This window comes from Scophthalmus maximus, chromosome 16, assembly GCF_022379125.1.
Source record: "Scophthalmus maximus strain ysfricsl-2021 chromosome 16, ASM2237912v1, whole genome shotgun sequence".
NCBI lineage: Eukaryota > Metazoa > Chordata > Actinopteri > Pleuronectiformes > Scophthalmidae > Scophthalmus > Scophthalmus maximus.
The window spans coordinates 8,158,313-8,179,391 of NC_061530.1; the positions used below are offsets into that span (position 1 = coordinate 8,158,313).

The following is a 21,079-nucleotide window of genomic DNA, read 5'->3' on the forward strand; positions in this document are numbered from 1 at the left end:
GAATGTGCACAAAAATGTCAAGGCTACTCTGGACCATTACTCACCAGAACACATTTGAATCTTACATGTGTCCTTTCTTTCCCTCAGGGTCGCTGCATCAACTTCACAAGAGTGAAGGACGAGTCAGCAGCGGCAGCCAAGGCCGCACCTCGCAGCCCGATCCACACGCCCTCGCCCCCGGCGCCGGACTACCGCCCCGTGACCAGCACCGCCTCCTCGTCTCCCACCTCCAGCAGCCCTCCGGCCAGATCACCCCCGGCAGGTCAGGTGCTCCCAGGGCCGCCGCCGGCCCGCACGCCCCCGGGGCTCCCCTGCCCACCACCGTCGCGTCCCCCGCCCAGCCTCCATCCCTGAATCTCATAGACAAACCCCTCTCCCGCCCCCTCAAACACACTCGCTTTGATACACAGACTTGCCGCTCTTCTTGACCAGTTCTTTCAGTCTGAAGGCCGTGGACCTCCCTGTCAAAGACGCTCCTGCTATATGCCAAAGATTTTCGAATCCCAGTCATGCTGTGTTCCTCTTCTTGTTGCAAGGGCGCGTCATGTTAAAACTGTCAGATGATAATTTAGTTGTTTCACACATGGCATAGATCAAAACTGTTTGAACGCCACGGAAAGTTGTTGTAAAAAGTGACATTTTTACTAATCTGTAAGTCCACTTAGTTTTAATGTGCCAACGTTTTTTTGAATCCTTGAGAAAGGGAAATTGTTTTTTACAGAGCGTCGACCTGTTTGACTTCATGTCCCGGTCCATACAGGGTGAATGGGCTGATCCGGAGAAATACTTTTACTTTGTTTTAGGAGGATTGTTGCTGGACAGCAAAGCATGTCGAGGACAGGAAGTCCACAGAAGAATATTGCAATGGATGAAATTTCTTTGTTGTTTTTTTAATCAACTACTGAGTCATGCCATTGTTATTAAGAATTAAGGTGAAGAGTAGGTCGCACATGGAAATCTGTGTAACCAGGTTAAACTTTGAGCAGGTTGGATTGGCTTTGCTCCTCCATTGCGGTGAGGTTTTGGGGAATTGTATTTTTCCAAGCAATTTCGATCGATCCTGTTGTTTATAGTGTTTAGTGGCTAAGAAAAAAAGGCAACAATGGTTTAGGACATTTGCTCTCAGTGATGTGTTTTTTTCCTTCACTTTTTTGTTTTGGTTTCTTTCATGCAACGACATGCTAACCCGACAGATTCCAACCCCTTCCATACAGAAATGATGCAGTCACAGAGTCAGGGAAGTGTACAGATGTTTTATACGGAAGGTTTGTTTTTAGGTTTGAGATGCTACGTCTTCGAGGCTTTGGAGTTTGTCCTTGACACCCTTTTCATGTAGTTGAATTTCGATTACAGCATTATATATTTGTTATGTTTTTTTGGGGGGTGGGGGGGTATCTGCGCACATAGACTGCTGGGCAACCACAGTAGGTATTTGTTTGTTAGCATTTGGGACATTTATGAAACGTATGAAATCGAGCAACCAGGTTAACATCTCTCATCACCTTTTTTTTTTTACTTTGATACCATTATGTGTGTTTTATGTCTTGTCAGTTTTATCATCACCGGTCACATTGCAGGTCACATTGCAACTGCGGGGCAGTTCAAAGAGCATCTAATTTATTTTACTCCCCGAGAGAAATGGAGGAGAGTACTTGAATATCGACGCGGTGTCCAACCACCGAGACGGACACTATGCGCAGAATCTATAAACACAACAGCTAGCCAGTAACGAGTCATAAATAAGGCTTACCAGCATTTTTCTCAACCCCTCAGCTACTCTGAAAAACATTCGCTGAAAGTGAATGTGATCCAGTAATCATTTTATGTTGAATCATTTAAATGAAACATTTAAAATGGTGTGAATGTTGGTGCGCATTATGTCTCTATAGTTTTCTGAGCAGCCAAAAAGATGCCACAAGTGACTACATACTAATTAAGGAAAAAATGGGGAACACATAGATCCAAATCTCCAAAACTGAACAATAAAGAAATATGAGATTTTTGACGTCAGGATGTAGAAAATCTGTTGAAAAATGTTGGTATCACTTCTGTATCCGGTGCCTTGTGGAATTCGCTTCCTTGATTTTTTTTTGCAGATTTTTTTTATACTTTCTTATTATCGTACATCATTCAGTTATGTCCTGTACCGTTGTGTCACCACATGCATTCGTAATCAGACTAGGTGTCTTAAAAGCTCCACCGCTGAGCTAAAGGAAAGATCAGTATGTGGATTTTTTTTTCACAAATTACTATTATCCACATTTTCATTGAAAATGCCTCTTAATCTCACTTGAAGTTTTAATTGGCGTGCTGGAGCTTATAATAGCATGGTGCGTAGAACAACGGTCAAATTAATTGTGATACATCGCTTTTATAACCATACACAAAATGAATTTGTGAAACATTCAACTTGAAAGTTTGGTTAAAAACACAATTTTGCCTTGGTCTCAGCAGTGCATCTTTTCTAATTTTGCTCTAATAATAATAATAATAATAATAACTCTGTTAACACCCAAGAAAGAATGACATTATAAATGTAAGATCATTGCTTGAAAGGGAACTTCTGCAGTTGTTATCGCTGTCAGATCTGCCATCCTGAGATGAGTGGAGATGCATCATGTAAACCAGTGTATAAACAGCAGTACTGAAGCAAATATGAAAGACGTGTATGATTTTCTTCGTTGCTTGACATGACCTTTTTTTTTTTTTTAAACAGTATCAATAAAGGTTGACTTCCAAGCTTCCACCAGAGCGTTTCTGTGTGCGATTTCTGCTCAGACTTCTGTGTGATACATGACGCAGAGTCTCATCTGACTAATTTCCTTTTTTGCAACTCCTCCTCCTGAAAGTTCTGACAGTTGATAACTGTTCCAATTCAAAACTATCCCTATGCCCTACACACGCATGTCGTATTACTATAAAAATTTAAATAACAAAGTTAAGTAAAAAAAAAAGCATTAAGACAAATACTTCCTATTGGAGGTGGTGGAGACCAAAACAGAGGTGAAAGAAGAAGAGCTAATGTTGGACAAACTAAGCCTGAATAAATGCTAGTGTTACTCTGTTTTTGCCTGAAGTGTATATTAGTCAGTATTTGCTAGCACATTAGTTATCATCATTGCAGGTTTAACCGAGTTCTTCAGGTACATTTTACCCCCAAAAAAGGGTAAGATGTGTGAGAAACAGAATTCATTAACGTATCAAGTCAAGCCGTCATCCTGGATGTGTGATGTGGGCTCCAGCCACTTATTCCGAGCTACCCCGTTACGGAAGAGCGAACCAGAAAAGCGGTCTCACCGTGGAGGAATCCCTCAGCCATCAAACCTCCGGAGGGCTTCTTCTGTGCCGACAGAAGAAAGAGAGCTTTCCAATGAATTACTTTTTTTCCATGGCTGTGCCGAGTCGTCCGCTGGGCTACCTTCCGGTCGCAAGACTAATGCTGACCTTTTGACCTCCCCTCTCAAACTGCCCAGAGACAAGAGACGAGGTACGATGTCACTGTTGGATCTGAAGTCAAGTGTATCCAAGCGTCCCCTCCAGCTGTCAATCTGTAGCGGAGAATCACAGTGTCATTAATAACCTAATAATGCAAATGAAAACACATTCGTTGCAGAGGGAGTACTCAAAATCTTTTTCTTTGGTTGGTAATGAATTTAATACATGAGCAGTTCTGGCTGGATAATAACCGTGGAGTCTGCGTTTTTTTATCTCTCCCCCCTTCGCATGCAGAGGAGAGGAGGATGTGGTGTGTTAAGAAGGGTGGTCTGAATCAGAAAAATGGAAAAAAAACAAGGCAGACGGGCAGACGGTCCTTCAAACAGACGGGGAGAGCGCTGAACAAAGCAAAAGAAGCAAAAATAACAGCAGCTGGGACTCTCCCTCACAGTCCCCATCACCTTCGCCAAACATTCAGCTCCGTCTCCACCGACATCCTGCTTCAACCTTTGAACAAATGTTGAATGATTTTTTTTTTAAATGTTTGTGTGTAATTGAACACTTATCACCCAAATATAAAAAAAAGTGCCACTCTGAAGGGGCAACCTTTGACCATGACACCATATTGACTTGAAATGTTGTTGATGAAGACATTGGGTTACTAATGGTTACCAAAAGACAAATCTACAAAAGCATATGTCCTGCTGTGCAGAGACAAATTGTGGGATTAAATCTCTTTTTTTGTAAAAAAAAAATACTTAACGACATACCGAGTGATAACCTACACAACTATGGAAATAACGTACCATGACAATGCCCTGTTGTTATTGGCTGCTAAACACCTACTGTTAGTCAAACTGCGTCTAAATGTTCACATTTTAGCGCCAATAGATCGAGGGTACAAACTGAACAACTTCCTGTCAGGCGCTGCCCATCACATACTTGCTGTGCACTTTTAAGAATGAGGGCTGCACCGCATGCAAATCATCTAGTCATCTGCGATAACACTTAGTGAGGAAGGATTTGGAGAGGAATGATGCAGTGTGTATCTCGTGCCACGATCGGGTGTTAAGTTTTTACTCCATTTTACCCATAATAGGTGCTGGAAAATGTTTGAAACATTTCATTGGAAGGACGGTCTATGTGCCGCTGCCACATTTTAACTATACGAAAGTTGCCGATTGGTCGATGTATCTGTCTCCTCCTCCTCCTCCTCCTCAATGTAGAGGATTGTGCGCAGGAGAAAAATATGTCTATGGAACCATCACTGTGTGTGGATTTTGGTTACATGGTTTCTCTTGACACTGGCCAATGGGATTTAACCAGGGAGCTCAGCCTGACCCCACTGTGATTGGAAAGTTAGACAGTTGTGTCCAAAATCACTCCATCGTTCACTGATTCACTACTCCCTGTAATAGTCAGTGTTGATAATGTTACGTGAAAACTGCAATAAATTACTTGTTACTCAAGTTACAACCTTAGTAATTACTCATTAGCAGCTAAAGTAAGTTATTACATAACTGATAACATAAAGATACAGTGTGTAATATTTAGAAGAACTCATTGACAGAAATTGAATATATTGTCCATAACTATGTGTTCATAAATGTATAATCACCTGCAACAAAGAACCGATGTTTTTTCGTCAACTTTGAATGAGTTAAATTTAGTTACATGAGACGGACCTGATCTCCGTGTGAGTCGCCATGTTTGCTACAGCGTGTTGAATACGGATGTTGCACAAAACGGTCCAGAATACGTTGCATTCGCGTTGAATTTCCAAACGCTGGCGGAAACCGGAAACGGAATTAGCGGTGCGCCACCTGTGGGTTGCTCAGTTGGTTGCGGTTTGCAACTTTGCCACCAGATGCCGCCAGAAATGACATACTGGGGCTTTAACTTTAGACGCTCAGCTGTCAGCTGCGTTAAACCCTCCACTCTTGACACGTGACATCTTCTGTATTTAACACAAGAAGAAAAACAATGCATTGCAGTTTCACAAGCAGACAGCGACAACATCTCTCGCTCAAATTGTCCAAGGGAAGACGACACACAAATGAGACTAATTTTAAAAAATCACCCGGAGTCTTCTTTTTCCCTCTTTCGGTCGAGGCTGCTGCCAAACCCCGCAGCTCAGCAATAACCTTGAGCAATCCTCCCACTGAATACAGAGAAATCAAGCCTCCATCACGCTCCCACTTAGACAGCGAACAAGCCCCACCGATAGTTGTCAAAGTAATGGAGTGTTACGGGGATTAGAAATTGTACTGCAAGTCAGGAATTTAAAATTGTAACCCTTTATGCCACATGATACGGGGGGAAAAAAAATCCTAATTGTCAAAATCCTAATTTATCCTAACAAAGAAATGTCTGGATGCACGGGATTATAAATGGTTATTGGAAGCCTCTGCAGCCACATCACAACCAGCCTTTTAAACTTGGTTTTTCTAGTCTGGTTCCTCAGATATTCAGACAATATTTGCGGGAAGCAAATTCCCCCGTCAACCACCGTCACGAAGCAGGCGAGGCCGCAGGCAGATTGGTGCAAAGCCTCCACTACAGAGCTTGTCATTATCTGCAGACTACAACAACATACACACATATGTACATGCGGATCTGATGAGAGGTGGACGACTTATTGCTTTATGATTATGAATGTCACTAAACGGCCCAGGAGGCAGCGGCAACACTTATAGTGGATGACATGTTTACTGCCGCCCGGTTTGCTTTCTTTCTTTCTTTCAGCTGAAGAAAACTGAGGCCCATAGGAATGTGCTGATGGCTGAGTGTTTCATCTTGGTCTCACATTACCGCCCAGACTGAACCTCACTGACCCAACACACACACGCACACGCACGCACACGCACACGCACAGATGCTGGTATTTGTCATCACGCTTGTATTTTGATGTCCCTGGTCTCCAGGGTAACTGGTGTGGGAGCAAACAGCCGACTTGGACAGATGGAAAGCTGTCCTGTAAGCACAGTGGTGGTTCGTTTGCAAGTTAAAGCGGAGTTCATACAACCACATTCGCTGTTTCTGATTCTCTCCACAAGGCTGCACGGGGGAAACTTGCAAGGCTTTTTTCTGAAGATGTTTTTTTTTTATTTTAACCCAATACAGACAGCTGAACAGACATGCCTGTGCTATAAAAGATTTGTCTTTCTTCCTGTTATATCTTTAGAATTGACAAACTACTGCATGGTGCCCTGGGTTTAGTGTAAAAAAAAAAAGAGACAATTAACTCTTCATAATCCTCTGATGGTTTCCATCAGGGTTTTGGCATAAAGCCTTTTGTGTTGATTATGCTCTAAACTGGCCAATATTCTTTTACAGCATCTTGAACATCTTCGGAAATTATATTTACTCTTTGGGTCTCCAGTGTGTTGTTCATTCACTGGGAATATCTCCAGCACAGTGTCGATTTGATGCATTGCCGTGACCATGGTGTGGATTCTTCTCCCTTCCCCTAGTTTGTTTAATTTTTTATGGGTCTCTGTACTTCATCATTACTGCAGTGTAATCGCTGGCTGTTTGCCTGACAGCCAGTGAGATAAACATAGGTCAGATGGCCTAAAATATTGCCTGTTAGTCAGTGTGGGAGCTTTACTCCCCCCACATCATTTGCAACCTTTCATTTGCCCTAAATACCTGACCTAAATTTTGCAAGGTATTACTTTTTTTGGGGTAAATCCATGTAATACAAAGGCTGTGACCCCAGAGACTGCCATGTCCATCCTGCGTTACTATGTCGACAGTCAGCACTGGTTCCATTTTTACCATAAAGGCAACCTTTCCTTAACTTAAAAGCAGCCATAAACAATATGTTTTTTTTAAATGAACAATTAAGTAGCTCACACTTCCTGGACTGACTGGGTTAATGTCTGATACGGAATTTCAACAAAGAGTGGCCCAACCCCAACCTCCGCAACGAAGACTCACCATCAACATGTCGACGTACGGAGCGCTTTATTCGCACTTCCCTTAAGTGTGCATTTTCTGGCAAAACTCTACCCACAGGTCATAGCGTTTTGACGTTGAACACGGGGTGACCAGGGGAAGCCCGGAAACATAATTTTAAAAAAAGAATTGTAAACGAACAAGGACAGAATGAGAAACTAACCATTAAGTAAGAAGAATACAAAATGCCAGAACGGATCTCAAAGCTGCTTCATAGCCAGTAGTAGTTGCTTCTCCTATGAAAGATGTTCAGATCAGGCCTTTAAAGTGAAAAAAAAAAAAAAGTCTAATAAAAAGCAGGTAACTCACAGAAAAAAGGTTTGGACGTCCTCAAGGTGACGTGATGTGCCACTGTGTCGTTCTCATTTACACTTTTGAGCCCACGAAGTCTCTCGCACTCCGTCACCTAACAGATGATGTTGATTAAGTCTGTGAGGGTCCAGGGCTTGGGGGGAGGGGGACATTGGGATTGGGCCAGTGTAATCATGTTGACACCAAGGGAACAGATCTCAGAGTTATTGAACATTCACAACAATCCATCGCAATATTTGTATAAATCTGGTTGAGGGAATAGGTTGCACCATCCCGGGCCCTGCTGCAGCTGTCTGTCAGCTCTGAACCTGAACAGCCGCTGCCAGTCCCTCAGTAATTTTCCGACGCCGATGTTGTTGTGGACTTTGCTGGAAAACCCCAGAGTGCCACAGAGGCCGAGCAGATCTCCCGCTGAAGACTAGTGCTGACTCACATTGCTGTGAACAGTGTGTGTGTGTGTGTGTGTGTGTGTGTGTGTGTGTGTGTGTGTGTGTGTGTGCGGTGTGCGTGTGTGCCAACTGCTGGTTTATGCAAGGGTTATTATGATTTTACAGCTCCCATCAGTTTTTCATCTGTCATTTTTAAATTTAATTTCAGTTTTGCTTTCGTTTCAGTTGTCATATTTGATTAATTTTCCCATCTGGTGACAATTTCTGAATTGATCTCCGTTGAGAGTCTTTGGATGCATCACTGTACTGATAACTTACTGTCACTTGCTTATTCCTGACAGCAGAAATGGTCCAAGGGCCATAATTTATTAAAGTTGATTAAAGTGCATTTCGTGTTTAATGACGCAACGGACAACTTGTATGCCCCCTAGTGGTTCCAGTTGGTATTGCTGTCGTAAAAAGACGCTGCAGTACGTTGCAAGACGCAGGTACTGTTCCTCGGAGCGCCCAAGGAAGTTGTCAACACCACCTTTGGAGATAACGGAGGAGAAGAAAGAAGTTTGTACGCTGAAGAGCAAAAGGTAAATTGGAGTTTTCAAAAGCTATTTTAACAGATAACAAATATAATTTTTGAAGCCTCACAAGTCCCAGAGCTCTCTCTCATGGAGTCAATGTCTGTACAAGGTTCACTCATGTTTTTATCTCTTTTATTCTCCTTTTATCACTCTCCTTCTTTGCCTGATTCTGAATTTCTCTTGCGAGATTGAGTTGTTTTTATCAGCTCGGCCTTTCCACCATCTGCCATCACTGGGGGCATAGATACCGGGGAGAACGCTATTCTCTCCCTTGTTTTGGTGACACAATGGGTGACGTTGTTCCTTTGTGTCATAAATTAAGTCGCCATTTTTCAGTGAAAAACTTTGGCCCGGTGGCAAAAAGAATAACAGCAAGATTTTATATTCTGTCGCCAGTACACTGTACATCATTATGACAAGGTCAAGAGAAAAAGTTGTCTATTTCCTTTAAATCACGTTTAATTCAAATCTCCAGTTACACCATGCTCCTTTTGCACGCAAAGACGCCACAGCTGCGATCCCCACTGATAATCCTCTGAACAGCACGTCGCACGAGGCAGACAGGGAAAAACAAAGACAAAAAAAAAAAGGAATAAAGAAATAGTCCTTGCAGCAGCGACAGCGATGTGACCATTACAGACGTGTTGTTCAACGTGTCTGCATGGGTCCAATTAGACTTCCTGTCATGCAAATTCCCTCATCTCATGAATCTCGGCATGCAAGTTGTCATTATCAGGGCAGAGACGTAAACAGCAGTTGGGCGGTCGGCTTGTTTTTGAATGTGTATGTGCGAATGTGCGTGCCGGTCGCTGCCGGTAGGAATGTTGTTTGTGTGTCGGTCTTGTCTGCATGCATGCCTGGTTCTGTGGTCTCTTGTCTTTTATCGAAGCAAAAAATTGGTGATGTGGCAGCATCAAGGTATCTTTTTGGCAACCATGATAATATAGAAACATGCTTCCAGCACACGTTGTAGCGCTACAGCTCAATTTGTCTGTACATCACACAGTACATATAATACGTGAGATGCTTAAATGCCGAACTTTCCTGGCAGCACATGTGCTGGCAGGACTGACAAGCGTGGCAACATTGAGCGGGGGGTGCACAGGGCTCCAGATCCTAACAAAGGGACAGAAAGTAAAATGAATGAATGCCACACGTGCTGTGATCGTGTCGCTGATGGAGCAGTAACTGGCCGGAAAATGTGGAGAAAAAAAGTGAAGCAGTCACAGTGCCTGCTCTGCTTTGCCGAGTGCTGAAAGGATTACAGTTCCGTGATGCAAACGTGGCACCAGGAGCTGCCCTAGACCCCCACCCCCCTCCAACACACACACACACACACACACACACACACACACACATACACAACCCTCCTCCTCACTCATTCTCTCTTCCTGCCAAGCCAAAAACCAGCACTCTGGCCCCAAGGGCAACTTGTGTGGCACAGAATCCCCCCTCCCCACCTCCACTTCTTCATCGTCTCCTCCCCCGCATCGACTCGTTCTGATGCGTTCGGCTCCTTGTCATATACCAGTGAATATGTACTACAGTAGTGTGTGACATATGCCTACTCTCTCTTAGTGCCTGTCCACCCATACTGTCGTGACCTTTGGCCACTTCACAGTAAAGAAGAAAAAAACCCAACAACCCACCACTGTTCTCTTGTGTAATCTGTGTCCGCGTGAGGATGACTGTACCTCAACACTTTTTTATTACCTTGCAAACCCCCCTGACCACGACGTGGGAAGAACGAGAAAGATAAACAGATTCACAGCTTGTAGCACGCACGCACGCACGCACGCACGCACGCACGCACGCACGCACGCACGCACGCACGCACGCACGCACACGCGCGCGCCCACACACACACACACACACACACACACACACACACACACACACACACACACACACACACACACACACACACACACACACACACACACACACACACACAAGCATGCCTTGTTCAGGGGAAAAATAAAGGAGAGCTGGTTTACAAGGAGACATAAGGCAAAATTGTGCAATCACAATAAACAAGGTGCTTGGAACAACATGTTTAACTTTATTTAAAAATAAAACAATGCTCTCTTCCAGCTGGTATACCATGTCCCATCATTAATTATGAAAACTGCACAAATAATAGCAACTGTTATTGCCCACCCCAGCCTCGAGCCCTTTTTTACCCACAGTCCCCAAAGGGCTTTCAGACCTCCAGTTGTGAGACACACACCTCAAAGAGACCGACAGTCTCCAGCTTTTTCAACTTTCCAGAGTCTTGGAAAGGATTTGTAGACGCCTCAAAGCACAGGAGACACAGGAGAAATGAACAGAGACGGGGAGGGCACGACGCGAGCGAACTCGAGGACCGGATGCACAGTCTCACGGTTACATGGTGGGCACACTACGCCAACCGAGGAGCCAGAACACCCACAGTCTGCTGGATTTCTTTGGTCCTCGTCCCACAAATGTGCTCATGTGCAAACTCTACTGTATATTGCAAGTCTTGTTTCCATTAATCCTCTCATAATCTCATTATAATGCCTTTTTTTTTATTCTACTTCTCATAGAAAGTAAATGGAGGAGAACTGTTCGCCTCATGAAATTTGACGGCATGACTGTTCCAACCATGTTCAAACCACTGTAGTCTGGTTGCTAACTATTGTGTAGTAGAGAAGAAATGTAATTACTTTGGGACAACTCAGACAAGGGCTACTTTGACATTAGTGCTCAGCAAAGTTATACGCTTAAACAGCTTTTTACTGACACGTCCAAAGAAATGCTTAATGTGGGAAAACACACAGCCCAAGCCTCTATGGGGCCCTGAGCAGAACTTGACTTGGGAGCCCCCCACTGCCTCTGCGCAGCCAGCAGTGCTTGATTGCAGTGTTTGTGATCGCACAACTACCGTAAATCTAACGCACCAGTTATTCAATTGTTTAAACCAGTGACATGATATATAAAACAACAAAAACAAAAATTTCCAGCTTTCTTGTGGGACATTTAGGACGCCCTCTAGTGGCCACAGAGGCCCGAAGCAAGCACCCAATTCACTTGTACCTATATGGCCGGCAAACACCATTTGGCCTATGCTGAGCTAACTGGCTGCTGACTGTAAGCTTCAGCACTTAGCCCAGAGAAATGAGGGTGGGCTCGAACTTCCCGACCGACTCACAGAAAACAAGCACACGAGTGTCTCCTTTAAAGGTGTGACAGAGGAGAGCACTGTACCACCGGTGGTCGGTCATGTACTTGTAAATTGAAAATCTGTAGGCTGTGTCTGAACCAGGGCCAGTTATGTGCGATACTCCAAAAACACACAAAAAGTAGGACACACACCCACACAAAAAAACAAACAAACCGAAGAAATACAGCAATATGCCTGGGTTAGGCAAGTCATTTCACTGTATGTCATACATTTCAAGAAAGTAGGCCGCCAACAACAACTGACTCAGGGAGAGGGAGTGACCCGAGCCAAGTCTCTACTGAACTGTCACAAAAGTGAGAATCAGTCATCATGCGTGTGTGTGTGTGTGTGTGTGTGTGTGTGTGTGTGTGTGGATCCTCGAAGGCCGCAGTGGCAGTCAGATGCCACCACCAACCACAGCAAGAAAAAGAAAAAAAGCAACAATGCAACTTGATAGGATGACATCTAGTGACATCAATTGTCTTTTTCTTTTCCCACTATCCTGCCATGTCATGCGGTTTGGATGAAGCCTTATGTAGGTTGGCTGTAATTAGTCCATATTTAGAGAGAGAGAAAGAGTGTGTGTGTGTGTATAGCGGGGGGGGGGGGGTCAGGGAGGCTCGGGTGACTTGTAATGACAAGGATGGGTTGTTACACATCACAATAACAAACATTATGTACTGGACATTTTTATAAACAAGATTTACCAAGCGCATCAGACTGATGGTAAGCGAAACTGACATACAAATATGAGGGAAAGGGTACATAAAATAAATCAAAGTTTATTGTTGACTTACTGTAGTAGTGGTAGGTTTATGGTCTATCTGGAGTCCTAGGAAGATTTTGTTTCACTGCTTGGGGTGATTTCAGTTGATCAACTTTACTTCTGTAGATTTTTGTGGAGGGACAGAAAAGGGTCAACCTTTGGGTACAATGCTCTGGTTTTATTATGTTTTCATACTTATGGTTATTATTAAATGGTAAATCAGATGAATATGTGGGCTGGTTCAAAATTAACAATATGGTGTATTTAAATGCAAAAAACCCCAAAAACTAAACTAATTGGTAATTGGTATTGATTTAATTTTTGGTGAATTCTTACCTTCAAACGTTTGCTGACTCCCTCTGGTCTCAGTCTCAGTCGTAGCATTCTCTGGAATTCTTTCCATGCTGGGGTCTGTATAACTGTCTAATAATCCTGTTACATTTTCAAACAGAGAACCAGACACCATTTATAGTGCGATGGGTCGTTTTTCCTCGAGCATGTTTCTGTTCTCTCAATGATATATTTGCAACCACGCTGAGATGAGTGGCTTCTTGGAAATTACCCCCCAAAAAAGTTGGGGGCTTCAGAAATCTACAAGCTTCTGGTGTACTTGGAGATAATGCTAAGCAGTAATATTAAATTAAGGAGAATCACTGGTTTTGCTGTTACAGCTTTACTTGTACTATTTCTTATTAGGTGGCTAGATGTTTTAGCATGTCACCAGGGTTTCACTTTCCCCAAGGTCTGCTTCAAACTTGCACCTTTCTAGTCTGTTGGATCTGTTTCTCTGACCTTCAGGCGACCTCTGCCTCACATTTTCACCTCGACCATGGTAAAGTCTGCCTGAGATAGAGCTCATATCTGTGTCTAATACCCCGTCGGCCACGAGGAGATTCTCCTAAGTTACAAGCTCTGGGGCAGCGAAAGCCAAGAGGTAGTCTGCCAATTAGAATAGAGCTGCCAGGGAGCCGTCCACCTGATTGGCCGCAGGGAAATGAGGAGATGGTTACTTTGGATCCGGGGTATATCAGTGTCATGCACCTGGGGGATTGGGGGAGGAACGCTTAGGGCCATTGGGGGCCCCAGGCAAAAGGGACCTGGGGGGGTCCTACATCGAACCAGGGGTCGTAGGGCGTTTCCAACCATGGTGTTGTCGCAGTCCTCTGCACATAGTCCATCATAGAATTGAAGGTGGTTCTTGGGGTCAAAATCTGACAAAATTGCACAGAGCGTGTTTCTTGCTGCAACGTAACAGGTTGGCTCGAGCACCCCCCCACACACACTTGTACACCCACACACAGGTTGGCTCGAGCACCCCCCCCCCACACACCCTGCTGCCACGTTATGCTTTTGGAAACGCGCCTCCCGTCTTTGGCCCTTGGTCCCGTTGGGCACCGCTACGTGGTCTGTCAGGCCACGGGGTGATGAGGTTCACAGTTGGAGGTCACGGTAGAAGCTATTAGGGTGACTAACATACACGCCATAGTGTTGGGCGAGGTTTAGGTGTGCACCGAGTGAGTGTTGGGTAAGTGGATGAGAGTCCGGGTGAGATCAGGAGTTCGGGGATTAGCCGTAAAGCCGCCACAACTAGCTCCGACGCGCACGAGCTGCGCGCTGAGAGGATTTCACTTCTTGCATCTATTCTAGGTTAGAGTGCTCCGTTATTCTGGCCCAAAAGTCTGCTCTGCATAACAATCCCCCGTATTTATCCCACAGCGATCACACACACGCACTCCTCTCGCAAACATCCTGGTGACTCATGAGTGACCTCCGGTTCCTGCAAGTCACCGCCTGGTTTAGTAATGTGCAGAACGCGGTGCAATCAAAAAGGGGGATCAGCCTTAGAAATAATGGTGTCTTCTGTTGGAAAAGCAAGCCTGCCTGCATGACAGCGTTTCGGGAGCAAAAAAATAAATTTGTGTTCCAAGTGGAAACACGTTCAAGATACGCTAGAAAATGTTCAAATTCAGGGCTGTTTACAAATCACATTTTTTTTAATGGAAGCTCCACCAAACACAGTCACCCACACCTAATTCATCCAGCGTCAAGCTCACCTATTGGGGGAAAACAAACAGTAAATATAGATTTCACTGATTGCATATAGCATGTGTCAAAACATTTACCTCGGAGATTAAAACCTGCGACGAGGCAAATATATCGTAAAGTGATAAAAAGCTAGAAGAATTACAGTTGATGGAGAAAGAGTAGGCGAACGTGGGAAATCCCAGCTGTGGCTTCGAACTCGGGAACAGGGCACGGCTGCTCTATAAGCACCGAGAGCATGTCATCGTGCGTTGACCTCAGCAGGGTCACTTTAGATTTCGTCTGGCCGCTCTTTCCAGTCTATTAAAAACACACTCGTGTGGCGAACTGCCCATTGAGAGTCCAACTGCAGACGTCACATCTGGGGAACAGGCCAATGAAAAGCAGGGTACATTCATTTAATGTTGTTTGTAAAGTTGCAATTCTTTGTTCAATATCCTTCCTTGTGGGGTGTTTTCTAAGAAAAACTCAGCTGAATAAACACACGTTTACACCATGGCTGACAGTGTGTAATGGGCCGGCGATGTTAGCTTGTTGGAGAAGCTAACGCGGCTATGACACCAAGTGAAACAGACGAACAACACAAACATATTCTCTGGAAGGAAACTTCTCTCTTGGTTTTAGTGGATTTGCGTGTGCCCATAGACTCAATTCTGCCTTCAAAAGTTGCACATGACAACATTTCAAACAATTATTTTTACTGTATATTTAAAATTTACAGAAGCACATGCTGCAACGCTAATTCACCTTTTTTTGCTACAACAAGAAAAAATATTTCAGATGATAATTATGTCATAAGGAAGTGAATATATCTTACTATAATGTGGAAAAACATTTTGTTATGACAACGGTAATTTAGAGACAACCATGTCATTATCTTATATACAACAAGCTAATCATTAGCACACCGTGAACATTTCCACTTGAGCATTTATTTGGATCCTAGCTCGCTAGCTAGCTAAAATGCTACCATTATTTACAAACATCCCCATAAAAGACTGAGATAAAGTTATTTCCCTTTGTGCAAAAAAAGGTTTAAATCTATTTTCTTTTCACTGGCAGCGGTTTTACACTGACGTTACAGTACATTCATATTCAGAGTGAAAAGTTATTCAAACGATGAAAGTAAACCGTTTGCGTTAACAACGAACACGCCCGCTGACCATTAGCTGTACTGTTAGTTGTGTGGGGGTGGAACCCACAGACGTTATAATTACACCCTATAAGAAGGGAATTTCCAACTATGAAACCAACATACTGCTTATGTCTGATGGGGGTTGTAGATTGTCCAGCTTACTTTGGAAGATTTTCTTTTCTTCTTTTTTTTTTAAACTTCACTATTACCTACTCTCATTTTTGATTTTTGACCACATCCTGTGGCAGATTTTTTTCCATTATACTAACAACAGAATCTCACTGGGCCAAAAGTACAACTTGGTTGTAGCGCAGGGTTGTTTAGTCTTTTATGGGAGATTTTAGCACAGAATAAAGAAAGGCAGGTTTACTGGACACTAACCTGCGGTCAGCTTCACAACAAAAACCCATTCAATGCATGAGAATGAAAATGGGAGAGAGATGAAATATTTCTTTGCAGCAGATTTTGAAAGGGGATAAGTCTTAGCCCTGCTGTGCCAGTCGGTACTTATGAGCTCTGTGTTAAAGTAATCTCATAAAAATTCCGGTCATGACTTTGCAGTTCATTGCGGAGGATTAGCGTTAAACTTTATGTTGTGTCCACTCCAGTGCTTTACTGCACACAGAAAGAGGCAAAAGGGGAAGGAAATCAGACACATTACGATGTGGAAGTTTGGTAAAACAATCCAAAGTCAAATTAAATTGACAAGCCCGGGACGTTGTTATGACCCCTGAGACATGAGCCCGTGTCTAAACCCCTCCAAAGTCTCCCCGCTGTGGCGTCAGGGTCATCCTGGGACTGTCGATGGGGGGAAAAATCGGGTTTAGAATAAAAGCTGACTGGGTGAGTGACCACAAACAGCGCTTCCTGTGAAATTCCACCATCAATAGGGGCTTTTTCCAGGCCCGGTGCACCACAACCCTCCGGAGACCCTGAAACCCAGACTGCATTTGCGGAGACTAAAGGAGAAAAAGGAGACAAGAGTCACACTGATTAAAAAGTTCCCCCTCCATGTACCATGAGAATGATGGATACTGCAGCATGATGGCAATAATGGGCAGTAATTTCACAAGAAGCACCAGTGAGAAAATGACTCTGTTGGTCATCTATTGTGATTAAATGCAGACTTAATCTGTGGATTGCAACGTCTGTGCTTCAAACCCTTCTAGTCTCTAGAAGCACATAGTATTTTAGTTTATATGTATATATATATAACACAAATTAGTTATTATCATAATCACCGTTGCTCACCACAGTTCTGCAGAACAAAAAGAAGAAAAAAAAGGCCATCACCTGCAGAGCCTCGTACTTAAAAGAAAGAAAAAAATTCCCTTTACCTTCCCATTGTCAGTAGGTGCTGGGAATAAAGTGCTGAGACATTGTTTAGGATTTTCAAATTCTGTGTATGAATAACTTTTACACACACGTACAGCAGACCACAGCCGAAAACTTTGGGACATGAAGGAATTCATTACTTGAAGAATACATAAGAAAAGATTATGTAAATATGGGCACAAAAAAAACACAATCGCACACAAAAGAAAAGTAAAAGTAACATTTCTGAGCTCATTCCCTCCTCAAACTTTTCCATTGACCCTTGGTTGGGAGACTTTTCAGCTCAAGGAACACACACATACTGTTAATCATCTGATTCATGCCGGAATATGTCAGAGGCTAAAACAAACAAGGCTGTGTGTGTGTGTGTGTGTGTGTGTGTGTGTGTGTGTGTGTGTGTGTGTGTGTGTTTGTGTGTGTGTGTCCAAGGCGCCTTGGTTCTCTGGAGTATTTTCAGAGGAGCAGAGAGCTCCACCATGTGGTGGTGATAAATCAAGACAAGCTCGGTTTTGAAAAAAGCACATTGTAAAGTCAGACCCTGCTGATTCATTCTAAAAGAAGAAGCTGACATCTTTTTTTTTTTTTTTTACAATAGTTTGAATTTTATTCAACAGTTTAAAAACATGAATTAAAAGGAAACCAGCATATAAATGAACACACCAAGTGGTAAAATAAATTGTAGGTGTTCATCATCAGGAAATGTCCATATAATGACTTGATTTTTCTCTAAAATTACTAAATATACTTTTTTTTATACACATACTAAGGCGGTATAGACTATTTCAAAAACAATTTCTTTTGTTTGAGCGGTTGAGATGTGGCCGTTGAAGGAGAGGATAGTGATGGCGATTGTTAAAAGTGTATAATAAATATTTTTTCCCAATATTATGGCTTTTACTGTATGACCAGCTTAATAAACAAATTCATATGCAATCTAATCCCATCTGGGTATCATGGAAAATACACGTGCGTGTCGTCCTGGAGACACCATGTTTTATTACATGTATTCAAATGAGTAGAAAATTACAAACATTCAAATGAGCGCAAAACAATAAGTAATGCATTTGACTGGTGTTAAGATCAATTTCCATTTGCATTACTCTTAACTATTAAAATCAGCATGTGGAACCGTTTTTTTTTGTCCTGGAGCCTTCAACCAAATCTTGTGGCGTTTGTTCAGGATTTGTGAGTTCAAAAAGCAAAACCAATTTGCTGAGGTAGACCACAAGATGTGGCTGAAAACTAGTGAGAGGACCTCGAGTTAAAATCTTTGTCTAAATTTTTTTGCATAAAGTTGACATGAGCGCAACTTTTAGCACCTTTCGCATCTGAATTTTTAGGGTGCTTTATGAACCATAAGGTATCTTCCCTAAAACGAGCAGTGTGACGCATACGCAACGGAGAGGCGCTTGGCTCACTTCAGCGAGGACAGCGTAACAGGAGATGCTGTCGATGAAGTTGTCAGCTGAGTTGCCCCCCCCCACCCTGAAGCTCAATGACACCCTAACCTGCACAACTGGGACGTGCAAGCGAAGAATGCGAAACCGACAATAAGAAGGAAAAGTCGTGCGGGCCTTTTTGACATTTAGATATCTCGTCTGTGAACGATGAAAGCCCGTCAAAGCAGTCGAGGCGACGGACTAGAATAAATGCACAAACGTTTGCAAAAGATTGTGGGAGGCTTGTACCTGCAGCTCGACATAACTTGAACAATACTCAAAGCTGGTGCTTTATGAAATGTGCATAGTCAGAGACAAAACGAGATATGAGGTCTATGCCTATTGTATTGCACATACAGAGGAAAAATGCTTATTCAAGTTCAGATGAAATGAGTAAGAATTCCCTAAAAGAACAGGTAAAAGGGAAACGGACAAAAGTCCTGGATATTAAAAAATGGGTGATTTTGACGAGTTTGTATAGAAAAGACACTAGAAGACTAAACTCATTTACAGTTAAAAGCAGTGAAGGAAAACGATGCTCATCAAGCTGGGGACATGGGTGTCTGGGGGGAATTTGTGGCTACGTTCACAAACCAGGTCCTAAATTTCCTCATAAGCCCCAAGTTGCTTATGAAAATTCTGGCTCCAAACTTCCAGATGAAAACTGGATCATCCAAGTATGAGTCACACAGCCATCAGACCTCTGTCCTATCTGGGTGTTTTTTTTTTGATATTGCCAAACTTTAAATTAGATAAGAGGGAAATCCATACCAGATCAATTTGGGCATTATTTTAAAATTTTAATATTTTGGTCCTATAAATTCAGTGGCATTTAATTTTCAACCTACCAACAAAAGTGTTCATTGTAAAAACATTATTAAAAATGTTTAACCTCAAAGAACATCTTTAAAATCTTTTTTACAGGACAATGACTTGTAACAGGAAGAATATATCATTCATGTCAGTGATTCATGATACCTTTTGTTGTCTTCGGATAAATGCCTCTGATCAAAACTGCAACACTTCACATGCAGCCAAGTGGATATTTTTGATTTCTCATTTAACTCGTTTATCAGATAAGTCAAATTTAATGAGGGGGCATACTTTAACTGTGCAGTTTGAGCTGTGGTGTGAATGTGGCCACAGTGTTTCTACCGATCAGACTCTCGGGGCCTGATGGCAACTTCAGGCCACGAGCTGTCGGCATAATTTCAGGGCAATTTTTGTCTGAGGCCGACATGTCTTCTGTCTTTGGGCAACCTCTGTGGTTGGCGAGAGAGCCCCGAGGCGGCTTTCCATTCAAAACAATTAGCTTTGCTGTACAACAATGATCAGTCAGTGTCACAGCGTAAAAAACACCAACAGTCTCTTGTGCAAGTTGTATAGGGGGAAAAAAAGGCAGCGACTTTCTGCTTAAGAGACGTTTTTTAGCTTCGGGCCTGTGGCTCGTGCAAAGACTGAATGTGTCTGACTTGATGAGAGGTTAAAACAAAAGTAAGTCTAAATGTCGATGTTGTGGCGCAGTTAAAAAGTTTTCTGACAAATATATTTCAGCCCGCTCCAATCAGGCTGTGTTCATCGGACTTGAAGATCATTAAAAGGAGTGATTTTTATTCCTCCAGAAAATCTGTGGACTTGGGAAAGATGGGTAATAAATAAAATAAAAACAGCAATGCTGAAATACAAAGCAGCAGAGGCCGAGATATCCTGACCTGTTCGACCCTAATTTGGAGTTAAGCTTTAAAAAACACTGGCTCCGACCTTTTGGCCCTTGGAATTATGGATTTTTAACTCTCTGTAATGTAAAGAGATTGCTGTCTGCTGGATCCACAAAGAATCGACATGCAGATTTTCGGCTTTTCAGCTCATTGTGTGGTTCACTGCATCAACCCCCACGTATAAAATCTGTGGGTAGCCATTTCCGGCAAAACCGGCTCAATCCAGTCATTTGTATGCTGGTGAAGAAATGTCGGACATCCGGTGACCGAACGTGACAAATACTTGACGCTGCAGCACCAAACGGAGGTTAAAATGCGAGGGGAATACCGCAGCTACATTCATCAGATGGTGGAAAGCATAGAAAAAAAGGAGCCCCAAGCGATTGAGCTGATTATATCAGGGCTGTGTTGCTGCCCCCTAGTGGTCTGTGAGGGTCATTGTGTGGTCAATAATGCAGCTTTTAAGACCATCATTTTTGCATGGGCAATTTCCCCTCGACAATATGATATGATTGACTTGTACACCAGGGGAAACAGTCTAGTCTCAGTGAGCTACGTCAAATTGAAATGTTTCATGTGAGTAAATACATATTCCTTTTGTCCAAACACGCATTCACGCACTCACGCATTTTTGCCGGCAAAGATTCATGAATAATACAAAAAAGGCAACAGTTATAGATTGGGTCAATCTAAGGGTTCCAGAATCAGAAAAAAAATATTATAATAATACAGAAGGCTTAGCCTAGTGGTAAAAACTAGCATCTCTCAGGACATTGACCCCTTTTTGT

General features: G+C 43.0%; 1 protein-coding gene across 1 annotated transcript in view; it reads left to right on the plus strand.

The window, feature by feature from the left end:
* The window catches only part of antxr1c (ANTXR cell adhesion molecule 1c), a 29,806-nt gene extending 27,062 nt beyond the window's left edge, over positions 1-2,744 (plus strand). The window contains exon 18 of the mRNA XM_035613207.2: positions 88-2,744. Within this exon, the coding sequence (XP_035469100.2) occupies positions 88-354 (267 nt within the window). The 3' untranslated portion in view covers positions 355-2,744. The remainder of the gene's footprint in view (positions 1-87) is intronic.
* The last annotated feature ends 18,335 nt before the right edge of the window (positions 2,745-21,079 follow it).